The following is a 26,140-nucleotide window of genomic DNA, read 5'->3' as shown; positions in this document are numbered from 1 at the left end:
GTGTTCGGTATTGAACAGGCTTATTTGATTATACAAGCAATATTCTACTCTGTTGTATTCTATTATAAAAACATGCACAGGCAATTGGAGTATTTAATATATATATATATATATATATACATATATATACACATATATATATATATATATATATATATATATACATATACATATATATATATATATATATATATATATATATATATATATATATATGTATATATATGTGTGTGTGTGTGTGTCTTGCTTACCTGGAGGCTTTTCCTACCCTCGGACCTTTGTCTTGCAGTTCGACTCTGGCATCACATCGGCAGCCGCGTCCTCTCGTTCCGCTTCCCAGCCGACACACGATCTCCCCGGCGGCCCGAGCCGAGCGACTCTGCGGTAGTTTGCCGCACCGGACGACGAGTAGGGACGCTCCCGGCAGCGACACCCATGGGAGGTAGGTTGAAGCGGTGGTCGAGCTCGCCTCTCCGGCCGGCTCGTAGCTGCTAGCTCAGCACCGCTGACGGAACCAGGACTCGGGCCATGTGCGCCGCGCCGTACGTGCTGCTACTGCTACTGGTGGTGGTCGGTGGGGGTAGTTAATCACAGGCAGTCCCGGGCGAGCAGTGCCACGCAGCGCCGCAACAACACGGTGCGACGACTTGCCTCCTCCTCCTTTCGACGTGTCAACACAGCAGCAGCTGTCACGCTCTACTTCCGGTGGCGTCTTTCAAAACAAGACCACAAAACGACAATTTCAAAATAAAACACATTCTAAGGAGAAGTTCATCCCCCCCCCCCCACCCCCCCTACATTTTGAATCAGATTCCAGCTGTTTGTAGCATGCTTTTGCCAAATATCGAAAAAAAAATCAAGAGTTACATATGTTAAACATATTGCCATGGTGAAATGGCTCATTTTCGGGGCGGATCTGTCTCTTGCTAAGCGCCAGCCCTCGTCCTGCTCCATAAACCCCAATGGCACAACCAGGGTTCTTCTTCATGTTAGAAGAAGAACCATCTTTTATTGTCATGAACATGCATGCATCCATGCACACGAAATTTGTTCTCTGCCTTTAACCCATCACAGTGAACACATACACATGTTAGTGGAACACACTGGAGCAGGGGGTAGCTGAAGCGCCCGGGGAGCATTTCAGGGTATCAGTGTCTTGCTCAAGGACACCACAGCCGTGAGTCTTGGGAATGTTGGCGGATGGTCCCGTCGGGGTCTCGAACCTAGGTCCGCCACGGTGGCAGGCAATGATCTTTACCATTGGGCCACGGCTGCCTAAATCAACCGTAATCCCACACACGCACTTAAAGTGAGCACCCATTGAAATTTCATTGCATTATCATTCGTGGTGGCAGAATTTCATCACCAGGCAGCCGAATTGCTGGGGAGGAGGTATTGTGTACAGACACAGGAAGAGATTTAAATGAGAGGTTAAGAAAGCTAGCTCCGTCCTGGGCTGCCAACTGGATTGCATCGAGGACGTGGCGGACAGAAGGATGTCGGCCAAATAGACATCCATCATGGACAACACTTCCCACCCTCTGCGTTACACTGTAGAATCCCTGAGCAGCTCCTTCAGTGCCGGACTTTTACACCCTAAGTGCAGGAAAGAGCGCTACTGCAGGCCATTTCTGCCCACAGGCAATCAGGCTGTTCAATTGCACTAAATAACTGTACAACACATGCGCAAACACACACGCACACAGACACACGAAACGCTTTCAAATGTCACTGATGCGCAATATTTTCTGTACATTAAAACACAAGTTGCAGTACATCTTCTACAATGTTGCTGATTTTCTAAACTTGATCCTGTTTGTCAATTAAAAAAAACAAATCTTCTTCTTCTTTTCCTTTGGGCTTGTCCCATTAGGGGTCGCCACAGCGCGTCATCCTTTTCCATGTAAGCCTATCTCCTGCATCCTCCTCTCGAACACCAACTGCCAGCATGTCTTCCCTCACGACATCCATCAACCTTCTCTTTGGTCTTCTCTTGCCTGGCAGCTCCATCCTCATCATCCTTCTACCAATATACTCACTATTTCTGACGTGTCCAAACCATCGAAGTCTGCTCTCTCTAACTTTGTCTCCAAAACATCGAACCTTGGCCGTCCCTCTGATGAGCTCATTTCTAATTTTATCCAACCTCCTCAATCCCAGCGAGAATCTCAACATCTTCATTTCCGCCACCTCCAGCTCTGCTTCCTGTTGTCTCTTCAGTGCCACTGTCTCTAATCCGTACATCATGGCTGGCCTCACCACTGTTTTATAAACTTTGCCCTTCATCCTAGCAGAGACTCTTCTGTCACATAACACACCTGACACATTCCTCCACCCGTTCCAACCTGCTTGGACCCGTTTCTTCACTTCCTGATCACACTCACCATTGCTCTGGACGGTTGACCCCAAGTATTTAAAGTCCTCCACCCTTGCTATCTCTTCTCCCTGTAGGCTCACTCTTCCCCCACCACCCCTCTCATTCATGCACATATATAAGAATAATTATTCTTGTTCTTACTTCGGCTAATCCTCATTCCTCTGCTTTCCAGTGCATGCTTCCATCTTTCTAACTGTTCCTCCACCTGCTCCCTGCTTTCACTGCAGATCACTATGTCATCTGCGAACATCATGGTCCACGGGGATTCCGGTCTAACCTCATATGTCAGCCTATCCATCACCACTGTAAACAGGAAGGGGCTCAGGGCTGATCGCTGATGCAGTCCCACCTCCACCTTAAATTCATCTGTCACACCTACAGCACACCTCACTGCTTTTCTGCTGCCCTCGTACATGTCCTGTATTATTCTAACATACTTGTCTTCCACTCCAGACCTCCGCATGCAGTACCACAGTTCCTCTCTGGGTCCTCTATCATAGGCTTTTTCTCGAGATCTACAAAGACACAGTGTAGCTCCTTCTGACCTTCTCTGTACTTTTCCGTCAAGTCCCCACATTAAGTTCTAGGCTCTGTGCTTTCCTATTCTCTTTCTGCCGAAGAACCCGCTTACCGCCTCTTCTTCTTCCCCGACTTCGACCCACAGTAGCTGAATTTCCACCGGCGCACTGCAGGTTGACTGCGCCTGTGGCGGACGTTGTTAACCCGGGCCACGACCGATCCGGTACGGAATTCTTTGGATGAACGCTCATATATGTTTGGCAAAGTTTTAAACCGGATGCTCTTCCTGACGTAACCCTCTGCATTTATCCGGGCTTGGGACCGGCCTACAGTTTGCTCTGGCTTGCTGCATTAATCTCTCTGGGGCTGCATTAAAAAAAAAAATCTTCTAATCTGGTTTATTTTGACGATGGTTGTTTTTTGGATTATATATTATCGGTTGCTGCTATATCAAGTGAATTTCCCCACTGTAGGATCAATCATGTTTAGTGCTGTGTCCATGCACCACAAACATGCTTTCAGTGTCTTGGGCGCTGGCTTCTTTTCCACACTCTGGGCTCTGTTTCTGCTCGTACAAGCAAGCAGCAGACAGGAACTCGCAGCCCGCTGGTTGGCACGCTAACGAATTGGCTCAGCAGTATATGGGGTGAGATGAGGGCTGGCTCACTACACGAGGGAGATTCGCTCCTAAAACGAGCCAATTTTACCATAGCAAGAAATAGGCTGTAAAATATTTCTATAAATCTTGATCCTTGGGGTATTTTTGATGAAAGCATGCCACAGACATGTTAAGGTGCCCGGGAACAGTTGTAAACTATGAAAAAAAAAAATGCATATGTTTCCTTCAAGATTCTACTTTCTAGGATTTGCAGGCTTTCTTCTGGCCAGCCACTTGATGCTGAAAGGCCACAAAAGACAAGCTGGGGCTCCAACATGGTGGGGGTGTAAAGTGGATTTCGTGTGGTGAATTATGCATAATGCAAGCAGGCACTCGTACCTCAGTCCTTCATCGTTATTAAAGGGAAGCACCGGCGGATGTCAATCACAATTCAATTCTCCTCATCCGTCTGCAGACGGGCCTTTGACGTGTGAGATGATAGATGGTCGCCACCGGTCACGGGCCTCTTGCTCCTCTTCCTCGGTCAATATGATTAGAGAGCCATCAGGCACGCTTAGAACTTAGACGCAGCAGAAGCGCGTGTGATTAACATATACCAACACACACACACACACAAGTAAATGGACGGATGGTATGAATTTAAAGCGGAGTGGGTCAAAGGTACAAGACGGAAAATGAAATGTAGATAGTTTGAGAAGAGAAAATTGATTTCCAGAGCTTTTTTTCCCTCTTGCATTCTGATTAAAAAGCAATAAATTATATTCAGGAGCAAAGGTAAACGCAATACATTTAAGTGGACTATTTTGACAACAGACAGCAACAGTCTATCAGTATTTGTTGCATTGATTTTTGTTTTTTCCTCATATTAAAAGGTATCTATGGATTTTTGTCAATATTCTTTTTCATTTAATTATTATAAATAAAAAAGTATTTGTAAAATAAAATTTTACTTATGTAGTACATTCAACCTTTTTAAATGTTATTAAATAATGAAATGATACATTCCATTTAAATTAACTATACATTTATAAATTTTATTCCTTCCTCATTAATTTGTGAATTGATTTATTGTCCATTCATTTTCTGAACTGTTTATCCTCACGAGGGTCACGGGTATGCTAATAATAAAATAAAAATACTAGTAAATAGTAACAACCCCTCGTCCATCTGTTTGTTTTGAAAATCAAATGTTGCGCTTGAGCACAAACGTTTGCCCTCCCCAGGTATATGTTATATTCTATAAATTTTAATTAAAAACTAACAATAAAGGTCGTTATGGTGTGTTGTTGTTCACTATAAAGCAACATAAAGGCATCTTATCAAACATTATTTGGCTGGAAAAAAGAAAGGAACAGCTATTTTGTGTACCTTTAAGGAAAATGTTGTTGTTGTTGTTGTTTTTTTTTTTGGGGGGGGGGGGGGGGGAGAAATGTTAAAAATCCCCCAAATAGTCAGTTTTTCCATTGGACTAGTGTATATAAGGGGTATCCCAAAAGTCACGATACCCTTCCGTTTTTCCACTTCGTTTCAGGTATTAGTCAACACATTATAACACTGGTGCAGCGTTGTAAAATACTCAAATATCCATGGCAAGTTTCTCCAAACAGGATCTGTTCTTGACAAACCATGCAGCTGAAGGCCCACCACAAGTGCAAGTTATGGAAAGTCTCTCTGGAGGGCTGCACTGTAACTCAGCATCAATATAAGCTTGATTTAGCAGATGCTTTGGGGGCGTGATAAAGCTTTACCCATACCGACTTCAGATGGACAACCTGATTTATACTGAATTGTAGCAGTGTGACGCCCATAAAGCTTATCAAACTGGCGCAGAGCTGCAGTTGGGGACAGAAAAAATTCAGTCAGGCGCAATTTTAAAACGCTGCTCCTGTAAGGGAATGATATGCTTACAAAAACTGCAAAGGCTAAACTGTCAAAATTCTGATGGCCTTACATGTCTCTCTGAATGATACCTGCAACACAATTATAATAATGGAAGTTTATAGCTGGCAGCACGGTGGGCGACTGGCAGCACGGTGGGCGACTGGTTAGAGCGTCAGCCTCACAGTTCTGAGGACCCGGGTTCAATGTGGTTGGATGTTTGGTGGTGGTCAGAGGCACAGAATGGCAGCCACCCTTCCGTCAGACTACCTCAGGGCAGCTGTGGCTACACATGTATCTTACCACTAACAAGTACCTGTATGACTGTGGAGTGAATGAATAAGCCATGAAAAAGCGTCTTTGAGTGTCCAGAAAAACGCTATATCAGTGTAATGCATTATTGTTATTATTAAAAGTGAAAGTAAGCTATTTTAGAGCTATTTCAAAAAGTGACTACTTTCGGAGGCGGCACAGTGTTGACTGGTTAGCACATCTGCCTCACAGTTCTGAGGACTGGATTTCAAATCCCAGCCCCGTCCTGTGTGGAGTTTGCATGTTCTCCCCCGTGCCTGCGTGGGTTTTCTCCCGGCACTCCGGTTTCCTCCCACATCCCAAAAAAATGCATGAATTGGAGACTCTAAATTGTCCGTAGGTGTGAATGTGAGTGCGGATGGTTGTTTGTTTCTATGTGCTCTGCGATTGGCTGGCAACCAGTTCAGGGTGTACCCCGCCTCCTGCCCGATGACAGCTGGGATAGGCTCCGGCACGCCCGCGACCCTAGTGAGGAGAAGCGGCTCAGAAAATGGATGGATGGAAGTTTATAGCAACTTTTGGGACAGCCTGTAATTGTTAGTTTACAACATCCATCACACAGGTCAGCTCGTCTGCGATGTAGCTAAATATAACCTTTAGTCTGAAGCCATAACACTATCTGTGTGTGTGTGTGTTTTTTAAAACTCCACACAGAACATATTTGTTTTTAAAAGGCTCCCTCTCCCTGCAGAGGGTAATGAGAAATACCCGAGGGAGGCCCCTGGAAACCGAATTGCTCATGAAGGAGGCGGTCACAGGTCGCCATGGTTACCATACTAATCAACTCTTCTCCTGTGATTAATGTCAAAACTTTCATTGTTAATTATGTAAATGAACAAGATTGAACGAAATAGGTGCACCTGTTTTAATGCCTGATTAAAAATATAATTTAGACATACCGTAATTGCAACTATTTAAATGTACAGCAACAGCACGCATAGCAACAGTCGCCAGGGGCGAGTTTGTTGACTCACTTTGCAAGTCGGCCCTCGTCAAAAGGTGACTCCCCGTGGACGTTTATCTCTGTAATATCAACGGTAAATGTTCGCGGTGGTCAAACATGTCAGGCACGAGCTTACATCTTCATGGAAACGATCCCATGTGGACAAAAATGAGGTGAAAAACGGTGCTTAGGGGCTGTCGATCTAATTATCATAGCCTTCACTTAATCACCTGTCAACTTCACACAAAAGGTGTGTATTTTTATTGCACAGCAATACAATATTGTAGCTTGCAGACCCTCTCTCCCATGTAGCTTGATAAAGTAACCAAAATATTAGACACAGCTGACTGTATGATGCAAACGACAACATTAATACCAAAAAGGAGCATTGTAACGTCATCTTTACACATATTGTTGCATATTTGAGGGGTTGATGAACAGGTTCAGGTTTCAAAATCATTTGAATGCATTTCGCTACGCAAATGCCGCAAGTAGAGCAGTAGCGTTCACATGATTCTCCCTCCTGAAGGGAACGTCATGCCACCTGCGGCGATACGCTGGAACTAATGGCGCTCAAGGTTCGCCGTGTTGTCTTCAAACTAACCTCCAGTGTGACCGGCAGCTGGAGCGGGCTGCCACTTCAATCATTCGCCACAGTGGAGAGACCACCTGGAGGCCTTCAAGTCACTAAGGGAGACTGCGGAACATTGATTTAAGATGATGTTCCTTTTACGAAGTATCAGCTTTGATATTCTGTACAGGCAAAAGTACTGGGATGCAGCACTTAATCAATGAAATATGGAACTTGAGTGCTTATTTGTCCCAGAATCTTAACAAGTACGTGCCATAACCAACCAATCATTGGTGCTGCATGAAACAAAGAATTAGAGTGACAACATCAACCAATCACTTTTACTGTATTGGGAGTGATTGGTAGTGTTAGGCCTTAACCTTCATTGGTCAGTTTACATGTCAATCATTCTAAGTAACAATAGAGATTTATTGGTTGCAGCGCTTACTTACCTTTGGTCAGTCTACATGTCAATAATTAAACAGAGCACGAGTGCTTGATTGATTAGGTCACTTACTCTTCATTCGTCAGTCTACTGAACAGTCATTGGACACAGTAGCAGTGATTGGTTGGTTACATTACTTACGCTTCATTAGCCAGTCTACATGTCAATTATTAAGACATGCCACAAGTGATTGGTGGATGTTTTGACACTGTTGTGACCAATCACTGCTGCAGTCTCAAATGACTGTCGACTAGACTGACCAATGAAGAGTAACTAGAATAATCAACCAATCATTGCTGTTACCGCCAATGCTGGATACATAGAGCAGACTGACTGATGAGAAGGAAGCACTGGAACCAACCAATCACTGTTGTTGCTTCTAATCATCGACCTATGGACTGACTAATGACAAGTGACATAGCAGCATACAACAAAACACACACACACACACACACACACACACTGAAGATGAACATGTACATGAGGAGAGATTTATTTTCGTGACTGAAGTGAGCAGAAGAGACCATTAAACATCACTGGCCATCTGCAGGGGTTCCAACGATGAGCATGAGCGTGACGCGGGTGAAGTCGCCGATGCTGGCGGTGGAGATTCCCGTGATGTGGCTCAGTTCTTTCACCACCTGCACCACAAACTCAACCAATGAGCGACACGGCGGAGCTCGAACGCGACTCCCAATTCGAGAGGGATTTCAAAGAGGCGGCGTTCTTTCACCTGCTCCCAGTCTTTGACGTGGAGGATGAAGGCGGCAGCGGCGATGACGCCTACGCCCAGGAGCATGCAGTCTTCTGTTACCGCCACAAACTTCTCTCTGGCGTTCACAGGGCGTCATGCAGCCTTAACATTTGTAACTCAAGTCAATAGTCGACAGTAATCAAATCAAATTTGTAAGGATTTCAATGAAACTTTGTAAAGGGGTGGCACACAGATCAAGGGAGATTTTATTTGGGGGAATAATAGTGGGTGGCACGGTGGTCGACTGGTTAGAGCGTCAGCCTCACAGTTCTGAGGACCCGGGTTCAATCCCCGGCCCCGCCTGTGTGGAGTTTGCATGTTCTCCCCGTGCCTGCGTGGGTTTTCTCCGGGCACTCCGGTTTCCTCCCACATCCCAAAAACATGCATTCATTGGGGACTCTAAATTGTCCGTAGGTGTGAATGTGAGTGCGAATGGTTATTTTTTCGTATATGCCCTGCGATTGGCTGGCGACCAGTTCAGGGTGTACCCCGCCTCCTGCCCGATGACAGCTGGGATAGGCTCCAGCACGCCTGCGACCCTGGTGAGGAGAAGCGACTCAGAAAATGGATGGATGGATGGATGAATAAAAGTGATGATCTCGAAGTGTTCTTCTTTTGGCTATTACAGAGGGGCAGTGCCCCACCCGATGCAGCTTTTGGAGTTGCAGCATCCATTTTATAATGCGGAGGAGTGGAGTAGAACATTATTGCCTGGAACGAGTTGTTTTTTTACTTTTTTTTTTTTAATCAAACGAGTTGACAAAGGCAGCTTGGTGACTTAGTGGTGAGATGCAGCACATCGTCCTTACAGTTCTGAGGCTCTGCAGTAACATTTAATTAAAGAAGAATAATTACATTACAAGCATGATCTGGGCAGTCCGTAGAACGTTCTTGAAAAGAGGTGTTACCGTACCTCTGCTCTGCGGTGGGATTGCGGGTCTGCGTGGTGATGGCCAGTAAGGCGTTGTAGAGAGTGTTGCGCTGTAGGCTGACAAACTGGAGCACGTGACGGCACAGGTGGTGCAGGCGCTCCACGGGGGCGCTCGGCTCGTTGTGGCCTGCGGAGGAGGGTCAAGTTCAGACCTGGGACAAAAACTGTTTTTTTTTTACCGAGCACTAAGGCTGGAGCGATTAATTGGAGTTTATTGCTAAAGAGTTGTTGTTGTTTTTTTTAAATACATTTTTGTAGGCTTCCAAAGTTTAAATTGCATCCTCACTTACGTGCACTGCTTGCACTAACAACCTGGCTGCAATACAAGAGAAGCTAGTATGCAAAAGCACAGCCAGTTTTGCAGACTTAGCGACTTTTCCGACTCTAAATTATAGAAAAAGAGCGTGAGAGACCTGGAGGGGGTTTTGTGGTAAGGCCTTTTCACACGGCAGCCGATACTTCACATCCAAACCAACGGGAAACGGCACCTGGCAACTTCCTGTTCGGTCACTTAGCAACGGGGGCCAAATATGGGCAAGTAAGAGCCATGCCACTGTTGTCCCTCCACTGCCCTGCACCGCCAAAACCAAGAGCAGTGCTTTTACTCTTCAATAACAGACATATGGACCACTCTAGCCATGCGGTTTGAAATTTTTGAACGTTTAAACTGTTAATTCCTTAAGGGTCGTGTTTACAATAGGTTCTGACAAAGGGGACATTTTTTCAAAAGGAAGCACAGCAATTCCCAGAAGGGGAAAGCAAAATTTGTTTTGAACAGTACCATTGTCATTTGCTTTTTCTATAAATGAGGGGCGGGGGGATTATTCAAATGGGAACTTGAATTTAGTTTTTTGAAAAGACTGAGATTGTATTCTAAAGCCATATTGTCCAGCCCTACCAAGCACCTCCAGGAGGATTTCCACGTAGGTGAGAGGGTTGGGATAGTCCAGTTGGAATTCGAGGCCCTTTAGGACCGTCAGTTCCGATTCCAGGACGGCCTGCTTGGAGAAGTCGAGGCCGACCGAGCGCAGAAAGCGCACGCCCATGTTGATGTCGACGATCTGAAAAAAGATTGGCGTTAGGATATGTTTAGGTGTGATCAAGGTGGTAAGTCACTTCCTGTCTTACTTGGCTGTGCAGTGACAACTTGCTGGCCAGCTGCACGCAGGAAAATACGATCAAGGCGAACTTCCCTTGCAGCTGCTGGAAGGCGGCGTCCTCGCGGGCCCTCGTCTCGACCGGGCTCGCGCCTCCAGGCGTCAGCAAGTTCGTAATGTGCATAACCATGAACCTGAGATTCATAAACAAACCCTTTTAATCCCGATAATGGGAAGGAACGAGGTATATTCGATACCACTTTTTTTCGACCGATACCATTATGACTAGTCACTCTTGATTACTCACTGATACCAATACAGAGTATGGATACCATACTTTTGATACATTTTGATTAACACAATGACAGAATATTGTGAACAAAGACCTTTCTTTCAGACACACATGATGATTCACCAATGTGTCAAACTGCCACAGAGTAGCGCCAACTACTGGCGGGGAGGACTTATAAGTAGCTGGTATCGGTACGCGATACTTTGAAATAAAGCCAGTATTGGCCCGATACCGATACCTGCTCTCAGTACTCGTCCATAGAAGTGTTATTGCACTTCAGATATCAGTATGTTACCCGAGTATTTACTATTCTGATTACTGTTTACTTTTACTTTTTTTACTTTACTTAATTTTATTTAAAAACAGGTATCTCCTCTACTCCAGTAAAAATTCATGTTTACTTTGGAACTGAAGTACGTGTCAGAGTCTGTATTTTTTTTAATTTTTACTGAAATAGAATCAGTACGTCTACTTTTTTTTAATTATATCTGTACTTCTACTTGACTACAACGTGTGAATGAGCACTTTTGCCACCCTTGTTTAATCCGTACGGCACAGCAAAAATTGACGCCCTTTCTTACCTCTGAAGTAATTCGACAGCGTGGTACGCGGTGGGCGGGTCCAATTTGAGCTCTTGACACATCAGCAGAGTGTATTCTGCGGAAACAGGAGTGTCAGCAAAAGAAGCTGATATACAACAACAAGGAAATATTATATACACGCGGAGGTAGCTGATGGAATGAAACGCCGGCCATTAACTCTCAGAGTGTTATCGATTGTTCCCCTCCCATTGATGAGCGCCTTATTAGCAGAGTGCTAATTCAACATACAGTGCAGGAATGCACAACAGCAAATATGCACTAGTGCAAACAGTCATATGTCATATTTGAAAGGGGTGCGTATACTGGTGGAACTGTTTTAGGGTTCCCGGATTTCATTCCCTGAAGTTGGCCATTTTGTTTCGAAGTGGACATTTGGTTGTTATTTCCCGTGGTTGTTATTCGGCAGACTCTAACCAGGGGAATGATCCCATGCAATGGATTATTTCTGTGGAAGTTAATGAAAGATAATGTTGGGGGGGGAAAAACTTGCTGGGAAATAACAGTTTCTTTCAAAGTTTGTTTAGTAACAGAAGAAGTAAAGCAATTCCCAGAATGGAAAACATACAAAAAAAGCTAAAGTTGTTTTTAATAATATCATTGTCATTTGCTTTTTCTACAAGCGAAGGAGGGAAAAAGAATCGATTAAAATCAGAAATGAGATTTTTGTTCTTTTTTCCAAGGCCATATCAGCCCTACGTAACGTCGTGCTCAAATTGGTGCACAGAAATGTGAGTTATATATCAATGTATAGCATTTTAAAAAATTTGTTTTAACTGAGCGAGTTGGCCACATGAAGAAGTGTACATTAAGTATATTGTGATGTCATTAAAATGAATGATTGCACATATATTTATTGAGTTTCATTTATTTTAATTTGTTTATCTCATCAAATCACTGGTAGGTTGTTTTATTGGAAATAATAACCTACCGCTCACTCGATAACTTAAAGGGACTGCGCACAGAAAAGCACATTAAAAATATAAACATTTCAGGCACCACAGCGCTCCAAATGTGTCAAACTCTTTCTTGTCACGAGCCACATTGTAGTTACAGTTTCCCTCAGAGGGCCATTATGGTTGTGGAACCATAAACATGTTTAATCGCCTCATCACAGTATTACATATAGACAACAACTTGATGGATACCGACTGTAGTTTTGCTATCAGTTTGTTCAACTATTGTTCAAGTTACTGTGAAATGGGGTTTGGCAACAAAAACATGGTTGCGATACCTCAATGTGATCATTTTATTACATATGACAATTAGAAATGTTGGTACGTATTTTACCAAAAATCATGGAAGGAGACCTACATGATTTGCTTTTGCAGGCCTCGTAAAAATGATGTAGCAGGCCAGATCTGGCCCCCCGGGCCTTAAGTTTGACACCTGTGTTTTAAACCGTCCTTCTCCGTAAAGTGTAAACAATTTATTAGTGTATATATAGCATATATATATATATATATATATATATATATATATATAAATGCTAACATTTTTAGGTTTTGTCGAGCTTGGGCATACAAAATAGTTGTACTTCATACTTCTCTATTGGAAATGTTACTCGAGAAACGCCGTTCTGGACGTTAGCGTTCTAATGTTATTACTTACCAAATATTATTTTCTCCTTGAAGACTCCGCTGCAGGTGGACAAACTACGGAGGTTATCTTTGTTTTTCTCGTTGAGATTCGTAAGAAAGTCCGTCATCATCTCGACGGAGGCTTGTCGAAACTTTAAACTTTGAGGACTCGCCTGATTTTCCCTCGCCATTGCCATTTGTGACGCAGGCTTTAAGGAACCTACTTGTCTTTTGTCGGGCGCTTAATCTTTAAAATGTTGGAGTCACTCAATTAAATGTCAGGTCAAACTTTCAATTCGTCGTGTTTCTTTTGCTTCTCGCGCATTTGCACAAGATGGCGCTGTTTCCTTGGCTTTCATTTCATAGGAACAGTAAAGCCGTTTTGTGCACCTGGGGAACCATTTTGTAGTGACACATGCCGCCGGACTTGTTTAATAGCTGCATTATTGTGGCACAAATCTGACAACATGGTGGATGCGCGGTTAATAGTGGCATCCACAGTGTCGTTGTTTTGCAACTCTGCAGCGGAAACTAGCTAACTAGCTGGACAAACATGGCAGACAAGGCGTCGAAGCGGACTGACGTCCCATTCGCGACCAGGATAAACCCGAGCAAGGAGGACCTGTCCCCGGAGCAGTTGCACTTCATCAGGCAGGTGGAGCTGGAGCAATGGAAGAAGAAGACGCAGAAGCTGCGGACGCGGAACGTGCTGACCGGATTCGCCATTGGGGCGCTCGTGGTGGGCATCTGTATCCTTTTGCTAATGCTAACGTCAACGCAAGGTGAAGTCACGGCTAAAAAATATTCGGAATATGTCAAATATTTGACATGTTACGTGTTAAACTTTAGTCTACACTCTTTGCAAGCATGACAAGGGGAATGGAAAAAAAAAAACGGATCGAGAGTTCTGTAATAATAGTTGCAATATTGTAGTCGTTTTTTCACCACTAAAATTGGTTGAATAAGATGTTTTATTATTATTCTTTTAATTCAGATAGATTTGTTCTTTAAATAAAACAATACAAAGTGTTAGGTTTCTGTACAAGTTACCAAATATTTTGCAAAAGCAAATTAAGACACATTTGTAAGTTGTTTTTTTTCTTTCGTTTTGTTGAATACTTATGGCTGTGATACTTGTTTTTCTTTTTAAAGAAATCTGCAAAAATTTCAACAATTCTGTTTTTTTCCCGTCAATATGGGGTGCTGTGTGTACATTAAAGGAAAAAAATTAACTTATATGGTTTTGGCAAATGGCTGCAATATAACAAAGAGCGAAAAATTTAAGGGGGTCTGAATACTTTCCGTACCCACTGTATTTGTTCTAATTTCCATTATTTTATATATACTTTTACCATCTTATATATAATGTTATATCCCTATTTATGTACATTACTTCCCTTAACCGCTCACTCTCACGTCTAGATGGCTACACGTTTTACTCCGTCTCTCAGGAGCGCATCATGGACGAGATGGACGAGGAGGCCAAGCGTGCTCGGGCGCCAAAGACGGGCGCCAACTGAGGCGTCCAGGCCCTCCGTTGGGACGGCTACCAGCCTTTCTGTGCTCATCTCAAAGACAGCACTGGAATCCAACTTTGGCAGGGACTTAAGTCAAATAATAATTTGTGTGCGTGTGCAGCCATTTTGTGCGAGATCTGAAGTGACCTTCCGTAGCAGACAATGCAAAATGACAGCACTTAAAACAACATGAAATGGTTGTAATTAACTGTATTTATGTTGATAAAGTGTTATGTAGAATTAAATTGATTCATTTTGTTTTGCAAAAAAAAAAAAAAAAAAACAACTCACTGGGTTAATTTTTAAAAATTATATTTATTGAGCTGGGAAATCCATTATAGATGAGGAGAAATACAAAATAAGACCTTAAGTACAAGGAGAAGGAAAAGGCACAGATGGCAGCAGCTTATTGGAAACACTTATTCTACATTGCACATTGTTTATTTTGCAACTCTTTCAATATATTATTTGATACTTTTTTTTTTTCCAATGTCCAGTGTGAATGATTTTTTTAAGGCACATTGCCAGCTTGGACATTCTCCCTTGTTTTATTTTTATAAATGAATACCATTTGACCGACAATTGATAAATGAAAAAGCTAAAGTGCATGAGGTGCTTGATTGATCTATCCTAATAAAATAATGTATATTTGTATTTTGTTTGTTGCACAAGTAATTGTGTAAACAGTCTATAAATGCACTCTACCGTATATACACGTACAAGCAGGAGAAGCCAGAAATAGTATTACATATTAGAAATTTGTATTTGCATCTTATACTGACTCGATTACCTCCACCAAGGAGCGTAAACATTAAAAGCACAAACAAAATTTGATTTTTCTCATTTCCTCTTTGATTTTGAATGCTATTGAGCTCAACTATATTTGGTAACATGATAGGAATGCAGAAATGTGATTTCACCCAGCCAATCAGTGACGAAATCCTTATTAAAAAAGTGCAAAGGGGAATATCATACTGATGCCATTATGAGAAGGATAAAATACCTGGGGCTAAATTTTGAATTTTCAAGTATTATAGTGAATTAATGACTAAATCCAGGCAGTCAGGTTTGTGACCACTAACACATTATTATTTGTGTATCATTTAAATGTCATTTTATTTTAATATTTGCACATTTTAAAACAAGTGTCAAGGTTTTGCTGTTACAGTCCTGTTGCACTTGGGGCAATGACCCAATTAATTTTTGAGAAATAATGCAAATATAACAACCTTGATTTCCACGCTTCGAATTTTGATGAGGTTTGAAAATAAAAATAAATAAATAATGACAAGACCAAAAGCCAACAGACAAGAAAAAAGTAGTTTGCTTATTGCGATAACCCAATTTCTATCATGCATTAGCGCCACCTGCAGGAGTAGTCTGGTATGGACTGGTTGCAAGCCAATCACAGTGCACTTTTAGACAGGCATTCACACCTATGGATATTTTAGGGTCTTCAATGAATCTAACATGCATGTTTTGGGAACGTGGGAGGACACCCAGATGTGCGAACCACTTGCTCACCATGCTGCCCCAGTTTTAAAAGAACGTATCGCATTTTAAAACGTTATTTTTGTTGTTGTTGCGTTTTGGATCTTGTCAAGAGACAGCGATCTATCATGCGACAAAGATGTGCATCCAAAATTGTGGTCATTCCCTCTTTGGCGGAGGGCTGTGGATTTCAACTGTTTGTCTTCAGCCATCTTGCAGTTTCTATTATCTCTGCCTGGCACAAGATGGCTGGCGTCAAAACAAAACGGAAAAAAAAAAAACATGGTTTACTGTACAATGCAAATGGATAGCTGTGGCAGCGTGGAATCAACTCATGTAGTTCTTCACTCAGGATTGACATTGTTATTCCCAACATGTGACAAAGGAAAGTCCCTCATACTCCGTTGGGGTTGGGGGTGGTGGAGTATCGTTTGAATGTCATTCCCCCCACCTCCCAACCGTTTCTTTCTTCGTGACGACGTTGGATGAGGTAGTCCAGATGTTTAGCGTTTGCTCGCTTACAATTTTCTTACTAGGAAAGAGACGTGCGTGAGATCAAAAGACAACCAAACAGGAAGAGGACGTGCACGGACACACCGACTCTCACCATTCTACTCATGTCTGAAGCGAAAGTGATGCCTTTGCTGGGTTTGTCCTGGGAGCTGCTGCTGCTTCCTCCCAGAGAGTTTCTTCTGATAGTACCTGCGAAAAGGTTCAAATGTCAGCAAAAGGAGAGTCCGGGTAACATCGAAGCTGAAATGTCAAAAGGTAGAAAGGCGGGGTAATAACCTAGGCCAGGGTAATACGGCCTTAAAATGAAATCTCCAATTTCTGACTTAATTACTTATTTTCCCCCCTTTGCTTATTAAAAAAGACAACAACAAATGGCAATGATTGTATTCAATACAAGTTTTGGTTTTTGTTTTTCCTTTCTGGGATTTGCCACTTTTATCATATTCCACAGAAATAATGGAAATAAAATATTGTTTCTTTACAGATAATTTGAAAATAAGTATTTCATTTTGGGGAAAAATATCCCTTTTGTCAAAATACATCCTTTTAAATACAGTGGTGCCACGAGAAACCACTTTAATTCGTTCTGTAACCACACATTACTCAAAACTCTCATATCGCAAATCATCTTCCCCCACTGAAATGAATGTAAATCCTATTAATGCGCTCTGGCATCCTCCCAAAAAACACATTTTTTAAGGTGTTTTTTAAATAAGAAAAATAGTAATCTATAATAGGGTACTTTATAAAAACATACAGTAATGAGATGATTAAATAAAATGTAAACAGTAGCTGCCCAAAAAATTCATTTCATCTTCCGTTCCGCTTATCCTCACACGGGTCACGGGCGAGAGGCGGGTTACACCCTGAACTGGTCGCCAGCCAATCGCAGGGCACATATAACCAAACCACCATTCACACTCACATTCATACGTACAGGCAATTTAGAGTCTTCAATTAACCTACCCTGCATGTTTTTGGGATGTGGGAGGTAACCGGAGAAAACCCACACAGGCACGGGGAGAACATGCAAACTCCACACAGGCGGGGCCGGGATTTGAACCCTGGTCCTCAGAACTGTGAGGCAGATGTGCTAACCAGTCGCCCACCGTGGCGCCTATTAAAAAAATTTATCCCGACAAATAAATTAAAATTAATCGATAACATTGATTAATCACCCAGCCCTGCCCGACACCAAGCAAGTATTTCGCAGAGTGGGTGTGAGTCCTATCATAGCAATCCCCTTTGACGTTAAGTCACCTTGGATCGGCAACATGTCCAATCGCTGGAGGCTATTCCGACGTGATGGCGGGAAGCCCCCCGTGCCTTTGGACAGGCGTCGTTGGCGGCTGGACAACATGGCGGCCGGGGAAACAATGCCAGGTGGCGGGACTTTGCCCATCTTTTCGTACAGATCCTCGATCTCCTGCTTCTGAGCCGCTTGCAGTTCCTGCACCTCAGACAGATGTCTGCAACCGCAGAAACAAAACGCTCAACTTCAAGGTCAAATGGTGGTGCACATCTGGATAAACGTGCAGTAGAGTCCTGGTGCATTGGGGCCAAGAGGGGCAGTGCCCCAAAGTAAAAATAAAAAATCAGCTCGCAATTTTGTTTTCAAGTCATGATATTTTGGTAAAGATCTGATAAAGGCGCAGATTGGGGGGGGAAAACTCCACATTTGGCTGTTACAGTCTGCTAGCAATGACACAAAGTGGGGCCGTGACCTGTAACAATAACCGTAATTTCTTGTGTATAATACGCATTTTTTTCCTAAAAAAAAAAAATAATCACTCGATAAAGCGTATAATACATAGGTGTAAGGAAAATACATTTTATTTCATATTTTATAAACACATATCGGTACTTAGGGGTTGTGGAAAAAGGTTTACTTTCATTCCAATATAATATTTAATGTTTAATATTACAATTGTTGCAAGTTACATTCCACTAGCGTTGGGGCCAGGTGGGGCTGTGACACAAAAATAAACAGTTCGCACTAAGCTGGCACAAATTTTAGCCTTCAAGCTTTAAAATTTTAGTGCAGATGTGGATAACCGTCTAGATTTTTTTCAAGGCAAATATGTGTGCTAATTGTTTATTGTTATGGGTCACTGCCTGACTTGGCCCCGAACCTAGCAGACTGATGTAGGGATAAAAACTTGTTCAACTGCAACTTCATCCAGATCTGCATAAAAATTGAGAGATTTGAGGTCAACATTGTGTGGAATTTCTATTTTCGTTGTATGATGGGTTACTTCCCCACTTGGCTCCAATGCAAGAGGACTGCAATAACCAAAAGCAATGAAAAAATATTCTCTACAGTTTTATTTGTTTTTTGGTACGATGGCCCAAATGCCAGCGGACTGTAACATCTAAAAGTGGGGAAGACAATATCCACTCTGCATGGTTATCTAGATATGCACCAATATTTGAAAGCTTGAAGGTAAAATTTTGTGGCAATGTATTCGTTTTGTGGGTTGCTGTATGTGTGTGCAAAATGTGCTTTAGTGTCTCCTCTCCTGCAGGACCAAAATGGAACAGTAATGTCCAGCATGTCAGTAACAGACAAGTTTGACCTTAGCGGAGGTCCTGGTGGGTGTACCTAACATTGTGAAACAGTCACTCACTTCTCTCGGAGCTCCTGGAGCTCATCCAGCATGTCTTCGTCATCATTGCTGTCCGAGTCGTCGCTGCTCAGGTAGGAGGAGTTGTGGCTGTAGTTCATGGTCCACAGGTGGTGGAGTGCATTGCCGTACTGCGGGCTGCCGGCCGCGCCGTCCCACAGCCGGCCTTCCGAATCTGGGGCCGTCACCGACAGCCCGCTGTCCGCGGACATGCCCATCAGGCTGAGGCTGCGCGCCCGCCTCCGCCCGCGTCTCCTCGCCCTTGGCCGTTCCTCTACCGCCTCCTCCTCTTCCATCTTCCTCTTAGGGAGGGAGCCACCCAGACCAGTCTCCAACTCGCCCTGCCCCTCCTCGGTGCTGCTCGCGCCCCCTTGCGACAGCGAGGCGAGGCCTGGCAGCTCGGCGCTGGGCGACACCTGGAAACGCCCCACCGTCACCGCAGCAGATGCAGCTCCTGCCAGGCAAAAGGAAACCGTCTTCATATTGTGGCTCTTCTTTTGGTTTATTGCTGCTTTTACTCTCATAGTCCAAGAGTAGGAACACATGGGCGGGCTGTTTGTGTGATTGGCAGCGCGGCTAATTAGCAGGAACCAATGAATCACCCCCTGACAATTGACTGACTAGCAAATCATTGATCCTCAAATCAAGTAGATGACTTTACGATCATTTGCCATATGATAACATACAGTACATCCATCCATCCATTCTGTACCGCTTATCCTCAGTAGAGTCGGAGGATGATAACATACAGTCACGGAAAAATATTATTAGACCGCCCTTGTTTCTTTAACTTCTTGTTAATTTTAATTCCTGGTACCACTAAAGGTAATAGTACCCAAGGAACACAATGAGGATGACAAAAATCCAACTGATTCCATAATACTTTGTCTTATTTGATACGCTTAAACTTGTATTCCCAGTGATTTTAGTTTTTACAAGAAAACCATGGAAAATGGTTAGATATTGATCAGCTCTTAAATTAAATTCTTATGAGCTATTTTTGTTGTCATCATTATGTTTGTCCAAAAATATAAACAAGAAACTGAAATAATAAGGGTGGTCTAATAATATTTTTAATGACTGTATATCTTTATTTATTAACAGATGGTAGATCATTGAAAAATAGACTAATAACTAATTTATTAGTTAGTTTCATTACTTGGCCTGCATCCCAAGTTTTTTATGACAGCCATCAGTGGCCATCATTTTATGCTAATGATGTTAGCATGTGTTTGATTAAATGAATTTGTACAGGATCTAATCAATATTGCTTCTTGCTACATGCTCGTGACTTTAGCATCCTATTGATCAAATAAATGTGAATGTATGTAATTGATATTGCTGCTTTCAGCTACATGCTAGTGATGTTAGCATCTATTTGATCAAATCAATTGGTACATGCCATATGAAATTGATATTGTTTTCAGCTAGTTAGTGGTGTTAGCATCTGTTTGATCAAATGAATTTGTACGTATGTAATTGATATTGCTGTCAGCTACATGCTACTGACGTTAGCATCTGTTTGATCGAATCATTTTGTACAGCATCTAATCGATATGGATTTTAGTTGGGTGATAATGACATTAGCATGTTAGCTAAAATTAATTTGTACATTACGGAACTCATATTGCTTTCAGCTACATGCCAGTGACATTGGTAACATTAATTTGTGTATGCCATGTAATTGTATTACATTTAGTGTCCTGACTTCTGTGGTTATCATTGCTTGTACTCTCCTGTTTATGTGTTGTATTAAGGCCACAGTGCCTCAGTTTGCCCACTAGGCGTCCTTGTAGCATTAAACCATGGTGAGGGTTTAGCTTGGGCGCAAGCAAACAGAAGGACTCTGTTTAGAGTCTATAAACACAGACAGGTGTGGTGGTGTGGGGTGGCTGTAAACGAGTGTGTATGGGCGCCGTTTGGTCACCGCTGTTGGGGGGGGCTGGCATGGCACCGATGTCCACACGGGATGGAACATTAGCTACGGCACCAGAGGTTACGCAATGGCTCTTGGTTCAATAGGCGATGGTGTGAGCGAGGAGGAGAAAACACGTCAAAAGGCCAAAGCAGCATGTATTGAGAGGGAAAACATGGTAAAAATGGCCACTGTGTGCGCATAAACAAGCACATGTGCTTTTTTGTTTGGCCTGAAAACAAAAGTGTCATTTTACAGTCAAACACCAAAGATTTGAACAATTTCTTACCTGAGGAGCTCAATGGTGACACGTTTTGGGCCATCGGGCTTGTGGTGTTCAGTTCAGATAGAGTGCTGATAGATGATAACTAGAAAGGAAGAACAAACAAATATTAATGAGCTTGCTCTTGTTGTTGTTGCACAAAAACTATCACCACAATTTTCAAGAATCTAATTTTGTTTTTTTCTGATAAAAATCAAAAACCCAAAATATGGAGATACTTGTCTTTTTGACAGCGACAACAGGATACAGTACAGTGCACTCATGGAGGTGTACAATGTGATCTGAAATTGAGACTGTGTGGCCTTGGTTGAATTTTGTAAATCCCTGTGCTGATGCCAGCTTCAATGTTATTTTTGTTGCAATAAAAGTGACTGTTCGCCATTACCATGTGTTGCTAATGCAGCTAATCGAGACTCACGGTGCTCTCCGGACTGTCCGTCGTCGAGGGTGACAGATCCAACAACGAGGTCGAACCGGGCACTTGGGATAGGACAGGGACTTGGCCCTCCTGAAGTCGGCCTGGGGGAGTGGAGGGTTCGGTCTGCTGCAGTGGAGTTTGTGGTGGGGTAGTGGGACAGGTGTCCTGACAACCTTGAGGGAATCCGTCCGTCGGTGGCGTGTTACACGGGCCGGGGTAGACGTTTAAGGGGTACGGCACCTCCAGCGTGGGGGTCTGGTAATGCGGGGGGTACGGGTATGCCGACTGAGGGTGGAAGCCCCCATAGGAGGGCATCCCCTGCTGGGCGGGAGGGATGAACGACTGCGCCATGCTCATGGCCATGGAGATGACGTTGGCCAGTGAGAACAGGGGCTGGCTGTGCGGGGGCCACATGCCGGGATGCTGGGGCTGAGGCGGCAGCCCAGGTGGGCTCTCGCTGTCTTTAAGGAAGTTCGGGGAGCCCGGCGGTACCGGGGAAGGAACAGATGGAAAGGTGGGGCTACTGGACACGCGGGCGAGAGGTGGATGGAGGCCACCCATCGCCACGGGCACTGGTTTGGGGGAACCCGGCGAGGCGGGGTACTGGAACGGGAAGTTACCCATGTAGGGCACGTGGTAGTGTGGCAGGAGGGAGGCGGTGTGGTGGTAAGCAAGAGGAGACCCTGGAAGACAAACATGTGCAATCAATCCACACGTACAAGGGAAGACACACAGTCTTTCCTCGGCCTTCGTGGGGGGCGTAAATCTCTCGTTCACTGGACAAAGATGCTTTGTTCCGTGTGTAATTGCGGCCCCATCACCATCGTGGCTGCGAGCGAAGCGTAAATGTGTCCCATGTGCACTTCTGGAACTCATTTTGGACTTGAAAATACAGTAAGTCCTCATTTGCACATCGCACCGCACGCACGGAAGCGTTGGGAACGTCACACATTTGGCTCCTTTTTGTTGGTGACTTCCAACATGTTTAAATATTAACATTAGTGAAATAGTTTTGTTTTCTTTACATCTGCATCTACTGAATTCGCAATTATTTACATATAAAAAAACAACATAAAAGTAATATATTATAAATAAATATAATTGTAATAAGTATATATTTATTGAAAAATATAATAACAGTGCATATATACAGTATATATGGTTATATACAATAGTTTCCATGCACAATACTTTTTAAATAACAACTATTAAATAAATTAAATTAATCTTAAATCATTAGGAATATAAAGTATTTTATTTTTAAGAAAAATTTTAATTTTACATAATGTATATATTATTTTTAATAAATATACACTAAATAAAGTATACAACATTTAATTATTGTAATATCTAAATTAATTAAAAATAAAGATGCAAATAAATAAAACAGCAACACTTTAGAAATAAATATACATTTAAGCAAGTACTTTTTAGGTTAATATGTGTGACTATAATAATGGTATTTATAGTTTCTACGCTCAATACTTTTCATACAACTCCTCAATTACAAAAAAAAAAAAGTAATTAAATGTTTTAGGATAAAATGTAAACTGTAATATATTTTACAATACACACTACATTCAATAAATATAATTTAAATAATGTGAAGATATAAATTGAATACATAAAAATATATGAATTGTAAATAAATACCAATGAAACAATAATATACAAATATACACTGAATGCATTATGAAAATAATTTAAATACATAATTTTTTTGGCAATTGTCCTGAAATGCTCCCCCTGTGTGTGCGAGGGGCCCTGAGGCGGCGGAGGCTAGAGCGTTACCTGGTGCATTGTGGAACGACTGCGAGCGGACAAGCGGTCGCCCAGGTAAAATCACATCTGGAGTGAAGACGTCGCCGTTGGCACGTGGATGCAAACCGCGTACCTCCGCACACGAGTTAGCCACAGCGAAGTCTTGAGTCACACAAACACAAACACACACACACACACACACGCTTGAAACACGATGACATCATCGACATGTCATACAGAAAACATGATTAGCTGACGTACCGGGCAGGGAGGAGGAGAAGTGAGCTCGTGGGAGGCTCTGACTCTGCAGATCTGGCTGCGAAAATAAAGATAACACCTGGGAGTGAATTAACCACTTCTTAGTTGCTGTATGCACCCCCTACATGTACAGTAAATGTGGATGTGTCTTTACTGATGAGTAGCTGTATGCACTCTCTCTAAAGTATAATAGATGTGGATCTTTTTCACTGATTAATGGCTTTATGCACTCACTACAAGCACAGTAAATATGGATGTTTCTTCGCTGGTGAGTATTTGTACTCCTTTCAAGTATAGTGACTGGAAATGTTTTCACTGATGAGTAGCTGTACACACTCCCTACAAGTACAGTAAATATGGCTGCTCCTTTACTGATGAGGTTTATGCACTCCCTAAAATTAAAGTGAACTGATGTTTCTTGACTAAGTAATACTTCTAGGCACTCCTACAAGTACAGTAAGCATACAGTTCTTGCCTAAATAGTACTTGTATGCACTCCCTACATGTATAGTAATTTTGGATGTTTCTTCACCAATTAGCCACAAGGAGATGCATGCACTCCCTACAAGTACAGTAAATACAGTATGGCTGTTTCTTCACTCGATAAGCCACTAGTCGCCGGATAGACACCCTTGAGGTGGAGTAAATATGGGTGTTTCTTAACACATTTGCATCTGTATATGATGGGTACAAGTAGTTTGTGTCTATTTGCATCCTGAGGCCTCATGAGTTTGTCCAACTCCCTTTTGGAACTATCTTCCCAAAAGTCTCAGAATAGAAGCTGACCTCAAAGGCAAATCAGTCACAGCGCACCCTCACACACGCATCCACACGCAAGCTTTTGATGCTGTGACTACATAACTTCACTTAGTTTTGTTCAGAGATTTTCTTGTAGGAAATGTACGAACGAAACATCAAATCTACGTTACACGTTACGATCTTACACACTGCGGCTGACCTGGGAGGAAGACAGTGGGTTGGCTGTGCTGTGGAAGGCAGGCTGAGGGGGGCGTTGCCCGCTAGGGTGCACTGGCTGCTCTTTGGCCATGAGTGCCTCTGCCCGCTTGATGATGTCACCCATGCGGTAGATGAACCCCTCCTTCTCCGATGGCAGGATGAACTCGTTGTGCACCTGTAGCAAAAAAAAAAGCAATCAACATCAAACAATTCTTTTGTATCCAATGCAATGTAACTGTATGTAATCCCTACAAGTACAGCAAACATAGACATTCTGGTTGTGGGTTCTGTGTAAAAGACAAAAGATTAATGTCAACGTTAAACAATAAAACTTTGCAGCTCGGAAAATTTGATTTTCTTCTAATGCATATGACATGCACATTATTTGTTTGGCAGTTGGCCATTTTGTTCTTCATCCACTTCCCAGTCAAACCTTGTTTTGGAACCATTTTAGTTGCACTAATGTGTTTACATGTATCGCCAAAGTCCACCTTCTTCTTGCAAAAGTACTTAATTTGTATTTATAGTACATACAAATGGATCATTAAGTGCAGAGCTTAAGTACTGTGACCGTGAAGTGGACAGGACGTTCTATTTGTGTGTCCATCCATCAAATGCGCTGCCATCCTCCTCCTCCTCATCATCGTTCATTGGTCCTTTTCCCGGGAAAAACACCTCACGCGCGAGTAACAGCACTGTGCTGCACATTCACGCGGTTGTTGCGGGGAGTTGCTGTTGCGCGTCAGACGTGGTGATCGAGTAGCCGTCAGCACGCCTTCATTCCGCTTCAAATAGCCAAGCCAAGATGCCATCAACAGGCACTCATTTTGTGGGTAACAAATCAATCAGTCCCATAGACATAATAGAGCAAAGATATAAAGGACGTGATAAGGAGGGAGAAAGATGATCCTGAGCGATTATTCTGTGGTGTCGACTGTGTTTAAGAGTATTTTCATTACTGATTATCTTGAGCAATTGTCCTGTGGCATGATGAGTGAGTTTAATTTCAAGATGATCCTGAGCGATTATCCTGCGGTGTGTTAAGAGTGATTTTCTTTAAAGATCATGCTGAGTGAATATCGTGTTGTTTGTTAAGATTTATTTTCTTCAAAGACCATCTTGAACGATTATCCTGTCGTGTGGGGTTCGTTAAGAGTGATTTTCTTTCAAGATTATCCTGAGCAATTACCCTGTGGTGTGGGATGTGTTAGGAATAATTTTCTTGAAAAATGATCCTGAAATACTATCGTCTGGTGTATTAACTGTGATTTTCTTGTGATGTTAAGAATCCTATGTATGTATTGAATAACTCTAGATCTAGAATAAAGGGAGGTTTGTAGTGGCGGTGGCTGTCACCCACCATGACGCCGGCGATGTCATCCGGGTTGTCTCCATCCAGGTCAAACTTGAACGTCACCATCTTGTCGTTGTGCGTCTGCAGCTGACACTCCACCACCCGGTCTACCTTGTCGGACAGCTGCAGGGG

At 42.8% G+C, this 26,140-nt stretch overlaps 4 protein-coding genes across 4 annotated transcripts in view; 1 reads left to right on the top strand and 3 right to left on the bottom strand.

The window, feature by feature from the left end:
• Positions 1 to 342, bottom strand: part of tanc2b (tetratricopeptide repeat, ankyrin repeat and coiled-coil containing 2b) — a 114,760-nt gene extending 114,418 nt beyond the window's left edge. The window contains 1 exon segment of the mRNA XM_061706596.1: positions 252 to 342. The gene's annotated coding sequence lies outside the window, so the exon portion shown is untranslated.
• Positions 343 to 8,197: 7,855 nt separating this feature from the next.
• Positions 8,198 to 13,108, bottom strand: cntd1 (cyclin N-terminal domain containing 1). Its single transcript, XM_061664028.1, has 7 exons — positions 12,949 to 13,108; positions 11,320 to 11,395; positions 10,478 to 10,640; positions 10,248 to 10,410; positions 9,332 to 9,476; positions 8,398 to 8,494; positions 8,198 to 8,305 (listed from the first exon to the last, which is right to left on the bottom strand). Exons 1-7 carry the CDS (start codon positions 13,106 to 13,108, stop codon positions 8,198 to 8,200), a joined length of 912 nt encoding a protein of 303 aa, XP_061520012.1.
• Positions 13,109 to 13,375: 267 nt separating this feature from the next.
• Positions 13,376 to 15,088, top strand: LOC133417868 (cytochrome c oxidase assembly factor 3 homolog, mitochondrial). Its single transcript, XM_061706059.1, has 2 exons — positions 13,376 to 13,666; positions 14,340 to 15,088. The coding sequence occupies exons 1-2, from the start codon at positions 13,471 to 13,473 to the stop codon at positions 14,435 to 14,437; spliced, it is 294 nt and encodes a 97-aa protein (XP_061562043.1). The 5' UTR covers positions 13,376 to 13,470; the 3' UTR covers positions 14,438 to 15,088.
• Positions 14,714 to 26,140, bottom strand: part of wnk4a (WNK lysine deficient protein kinase 4a) — a 41,131-nt gene continuing 29,704 nt past the window's right edge. Inside the window, 10 exon segments of the mRNA XM_061706060.1 lie at positions 14,714 to 16,457; positions 16,533 to 16,627; positions 17,699 to 17,907; positions 19,066 to 19,516; positions 21,267 to 21,345; positions 21,679 to 22,361; positions 23,470 to 23,601; positions 23,701 to 23,755; positions 24,656 to 24,829; positions 26,015 to 26,131. Of these exon segments, the coding sequence (XP_061562044.1) occupies positions 16,455 to 16,457; positions 16,533 to 16,627; positions 17,699 to 17,907; positions 19,066 to 19,516; positions 21,267 to 21,345; positions 21,679 to 22,361; positions 23,470 to 23,601; positions 23,701 to 23,755; positions 24,656 to 24,829; positions 26,015 to 26,131 (1,998 nt within the window). The 3' untranslated portion in view covers positions 14,714 to 16,454.

This window comes from Phycodurus eques, chromosome 19, assembly GCF_024500275.1.
Source record: "Phycodurus eques isolate BA_2022a chromosome 19, UOR_Pequ_1.1, whole genome shotgun sequence".
Taxonomy (NCBI): domain Eukaryota; kingdom Metazoa; phylum Chordata; class Actinopteri; order Syngnathiformes; family Syngnathidae; genus Phycodurus; species Phycodurus eques.
The sequence above is the reverse complement of the archived record's forward strand: the minus strand, read 5'-3'. Positions and strand labels throughout refer to the sequence as shown.